The sequence below is a fragment of the Sphaeroforma arctica genome (genome assembly GCF_001186125.1).
Source record: "Sphaeroforma arctica JP610 unplaced genomic scaffold supercont1.2452, whole genome shotgun sequence".
Classification (NCBI taxonomy): Eukaryota; class Ichthyosporea; order Ichthyophonida; genus Sphaeroforma; species Sphaeroforma arctica.
The window spans coordinates 1-4,940 of NW_014038106.1; the positions used below are offsets into that span (position 1 = coordinate 1).

Here is a 4,940-nt window from a genome sequence, read left to right on the forward strand (position 1 = left end):
CACACACACACACACACACACACACACACACACTATTATTATATTAATTACGGTTTACGTTACTACTACGACGTATATATATATATATATATATATATATATATAGGTTTTCACATTAGCGTATATATACCCATACATTTGCGTATATATATACACTATATACATTTGGACGTACACACACTCACATGTACCAACATCCATCCACGCACCCACGCATTCACCCACCCACACCCTCACAGGCAAAGGCGCTAACGCACGCACACACACAGACGCACACACACAGATATATACACAAACCGCACGCACACACCAAAAAACAACAACAACAAAAAACACCAAACACACACGCACACATACGCACACACACACACACACACACACACACACACACACACACACACATATATATATATATATAAATGTATATATATATACATACATACATACATACATACATACATACATATATATATATATATATATATATATATATATATATATATATATATATGTATATGCATATATATATGTATATATATACATACATACATATCAATATATATATATATATATATATAAAATATATAATGTATATTTAGCGTGACTCTGGATTGGTTTTTTTTCAAGATCTTAAGTTCCGTGTTTGAATTTGCGTGTGATTAAACACCTTTTCGACGATATTTTAGTCGGAATTCAAGTTTCAAGTACTGATCACGTGCGTTCACTGTTCAAGCTCGGCTTTAATTTGATTTCTTCCCATTATTCTAATCCAGAGCATCAGCCATCAGCCACTCTCTACACTACGCCGCGGTGTCGATCGGGCCGAGTGTATTGATGTCGCCGATACGAAAGGAACTAGGTAGGTGCGAGGTAATGTTCAACATATTCATGCGCCAGAATTAACATATTATTTATTCGCCAGGATTAACATATTATTTTCCGCCATAATTATCATATTCATTCGCCAGGATTAACATTGTTATTCGCCAGGATCAGCTTATTGGTTTGCCAGGATTAAAATATTATAGGCCCGCATTAACATATTGATTCACCAGGATCATAAATCAGATTACTTGTACTGTTTATACTGATGTCTCAGTTTGACGGTCTCCCTCGATATTCACCTTGTTTGCACACGTTGGATATTGTTGCCCCTTGTTGCTATTATGCTAGTGCTCATGCGTATTCGTAGAAGCGACTTTTCTACCAGCATTAAAGTGCTATAACGAGAGCTGAGTTTGTCCCAGTCTGCCCGTACGCTCGACGGTGACAACTCTGAAAATTCAGGACAATGTTTACGAACATTTCGCCTTCCTATATAAGTACTCATATCCCCATCACTTTCCACGTGCTATCCACAGGTCTCAGTGTCGCAGAAGCAGCGTATCCGCTTAATGTATTTCGACTCATTCAGTGCGTTGGGCTTGTGCCTGTAGGATTGTTCATAGACATCAATGGCGCGCGAGCTCCACTGGTGGTCGCATTTTTGGTGGCTTCATTGTTGGCGTAAGTTGCGTTTCTTGGACAGTAAGGGTTTTTTCTGGTGATAAATTTCCAGCGCATACTATACTAGTAGTCGTTCACATTCTATTTAATCTTGATAATCTATACGTTGGTGGGGATTTTAATATGTTATACTTTGTCTTGTCTTTGAGAGAGTCAGATATATCGCGATTGTTGCGTGCGGCTGAAATCCATCGCTCTTTTCGTCTACGTTGCGATTGTTCGCTTGTTCGTTTGGGCGCAGTCTGGCTCCACTGCGGTTTCCAACAGAGCCCACATGGTGTTCTTTTCGTAGTCCCGAACGAATTCAAATGGTTGCTCAATCCTCGTTACTTTCCCTGCTACAGTTGCACCTCCTTTATTCACAAACCAAAGCTTCAGTTTTCGCGTATGCAGCAACCCACTTCTCAACTGCACTGCACAGTACTATGCTATCGCACACTCACGTGCTGTCCGTTGTTCACCCACCTATAGCTTCGGACTGCCAATGGCACACAGTAACTACCAAATCCTGCTCCTGATGATCGTATATTCCTTTACGGTTTTGTTCGGGGGATTGCCATCCTTCTTGAAGCTAGCATCGTCATGGTTTGACGACTCATTCGGACTAGCCTCGTCTATTATCATCTCTGGCTTCTCACTGGCTGGTTTTATCACCCCCTTACTCTTGGGCGTGATATCTGCTCAGTACGGGTGGCGCATGGCACTCACAGTGGTGGATTGCTCGCTACTATTCGCGGGCTTGCCCCTGGCACTGATGTTTGTAAAGGAGAACAAGCGGCCGGAGCTTGTACATTCCTTTGCGATTCCCGAGAGCACGCGACGCAAGCAGTACGTGAATCACTGGGGAGACCATGAGAGTGGTAGCGAGTCTGGTAGTGACCAGTCCAGTATTGAAGCAGGGCACCATAGCATGGACATGAGCAGCTACATCGGCCCAGAACAGCCGATGCATAACGGTACAGATACCGGCATGGATATGCGCGGAGGTGATAAAGGGAAGACAGCCAGATACGACTTCGAAGCAAGAGACGGCAGACAACCTGGAAGCATGGTACGCCGGACATCGGCTGACCAGATCAGCATGCAACGCAGCCAGGGACACCGAGAGAGCGGCACCAGCGCAACTACACGCGGCAAAAAACTGAGCATATCGGAGGATGCATATGTCACGCCTGGCTCTACTACTCACAGTGGAACAGGCGATAGAGGGGCGCACAATGGAGATGCACGAGTTATGCGTGTGTCGATGGACAGTGCCAGGGATCGGGAGGGCGATGACCCGAGGTCCATCATGCGCATGTTGAGTGCGGGCGTGATGTCCATACCGGACGCGAGTGTGGACAGCTTCAGAGACACGCTCTCGACAGAAAATGCAGAGGCAGACTACGGGCATAAGCCGAACGCTAGTTTATGGCTGAAGCTGAAAGGTCTCATGCAGCTGCCTTTTCTGTACCTGATGATGGGTATTGCCTTCATGTCCTTGGGCGTGCATGTGGTATTCGATCACATCACCGTATACGCAAGCGAAGACCTGGGGCTCGGGCTATCGACGGCCACACACTACATTGCCACCGTCAATCTCTTTGCACTCTTCGCCAAACTTGGTTCAGGGTTCCTGTCGAAATTCATTGACAAACACGTATTATTGATCATTTTCTCCACCGGTCTGACCCTGGGATTTGTTGCAATGTTCGAGTTCATACCGGGTACCACGGTGGATCCCTGGCACCTCGATCTGACGAGCGGTACTTTTCGCATGTTTGTGTGCGCCGCACTGTTTGGTGGGGGCTATGCGGGTATGTTTGCAGTGTCCACAGCCATCCTACCCACGATGGGAAAGGAAACTCTGGGGCTGCGATCAAGTATACAGATGGGGTCCATCTTCCTGTTTGGGGCAATCGGATCGAGTGTTGCAGCCAGTCTACGCCATAGTTCCAAGAGTTACCGGTCCAGCTTTATGTTTGGGTTAGTGACGTCCGCAATGTGTGTAGGCATATGCGCGGTGAACTACTTCGACAATCAGGCCCGGAGTAGGCGGCGACCCTGGCGCCGAGACATCTACAGAGCAGTGCCCATGAGGGATGAAGCCGGAAAGACAGCTGTAGCTTGAGTGGTTATTCCGCTCGCGTATGTATAGAGGTGTTTACGCGTACATAACGTGATCCAAACGGCTCGTTTACAGATGACAAGCAAACACGCATACATACGAAGTGCTGATGGTCTGGTTCGTACGTACAGGGCGTGCGTTGGGATATACCTGAGGCGTACGGGTACACGAGTGCCTACAAGATGGCAGCGTAGTTAGGGGTGCAGTGACAAGAATAACAGCGACACTTTCATGGATACTTGCTTGAGCGAATGAACATGGAAAAGGACCCTAGCAAGTCATCGGCAGGAGTTGATAAGTTTTCTGGCGCCTTGGGTCTGTCACACCCACGTTAGAATCACCACAAACACAGCGAATATGACATCAAACATAGGTTGCACTATGAGGGGCTTCAGAGTGGTATCATTATTCGTACAATGTGTAGATGAGTCAATCACGGAGTACCAGACGCCAGTACACAATGAGACGAAAGCGGATGCGATTTTTGCCCATTGTTACATTTAAGTATACTTTTCCCTAACCGCAGACTTCGAGCCTACGCAGCATACATTTGAGGTGGCATTTGAAGGCGTGGCGAATTGGCGACAAAGGATCATACTATCGCTTTAGCCACAGAGTATATTAGCGCATAAATGTAAAAACATACTTAGGATAGAAATAAAATTAGTCCAATGTAGTGGTGAATTCCAGTGACTTTGGTTATATATGTCTTGAAGCTATCAGAGTACTATAGATGGCCTGTTCGTCGAATACGTGAGTTTGTATGCTTCAGCTTCAGTGGAATATATAACACTTCAATGCTCTCACCGAGTTACGCAACACTCCACCTTTCTACCGAAAGGTTTATACTACGCAATCGTGGCGTGTTCTCACACCGAGATTCATACTCATAACCAGAGTGCGATAACCGCAGCGCGACTCTTTTCGTGAAGTCACTGGGAAGCCGACGAATCAAATTGTATTTATCACAAATGCCAGTTTAAACTCAAAGATATAGTCTCTCCATAACAAACGATGTTCTCAACATTGAGTCTTCACCAAGTAGTCAGCTTCCAATTGTTGTAGCAAATACCTTCACAACCTGCCACTGTTGCAAGGCTCGATCAGTCTGTCAAATAACACACAAAATCATTTGTTGATATGTTTTACACACACCGTAAACACTCTAAGCCGCACTCACCGAAATGGAAGTATAGATACGATACAAACGCTGATTTGTCAGTCATTAAAAGTTGAGAGAGGTTTCAATACAAATATTGACCACTGGCGGTATATATACATATTGTAGAAACAACGCAGGATAAAGGCACGGACGGTCACGGTATAA

General features: G+C 45.2%; 1 protein-coding gene across 1 annotated transcript; it reads left to right on the forward strand.

Moving 5' to 3' along the window:
* Nucleotides 1-721: 721 nt before the first annotated feature.
* On the forward strand, nucleotides 722-4,574 carry SARC_12628 (hypothetical protein). Its single transcript, XM_014293260.1, has 3 exons — nucleotides 722-859; nucleotides 1,362-1,506; nucleotides 1,978-4,574. The coding sequence occupies exons 1-3, from the start codon at nucleotides 835-837 to the stop codon at nucleotides 3,614-3,616; spliced, it is 1,809 nt and encodes a 602-aa protein (XP_014148735.1). The 5' UTR covers nucleotides 722-834; the 3' UTR covers nucleotides 3,617-4,574.
* Nucleotides 4,575-4,940: the final 366 nt, after the last annotated feature.

What these genes read in the sequence shown, in the direction of transcription:
- SARC_12628 (XM_014293260.1), top strand. Translation starts at nt 835, where the DNA reads ATGTCGCCGATACGAAAGGAACTAG. An exon ending in GCCGATACGAAAGGAACTAG is followed by an intron (nt 860 to 1,361) that starts GTAGGTGCGAGG and finishes TGCTATCCACAG; the next exon opens with GTCTCAGTGTCGCAGAAGCA. An exon ending in TTGGTGGCTTCATTGTTGGC is followed by an intron (nt 1,507 to 1,977) that starts GTAAGTTGCGTT and finishes ACCCACCTATAG; the next exon opens with CTTCGGACTGCCAATGGCAC.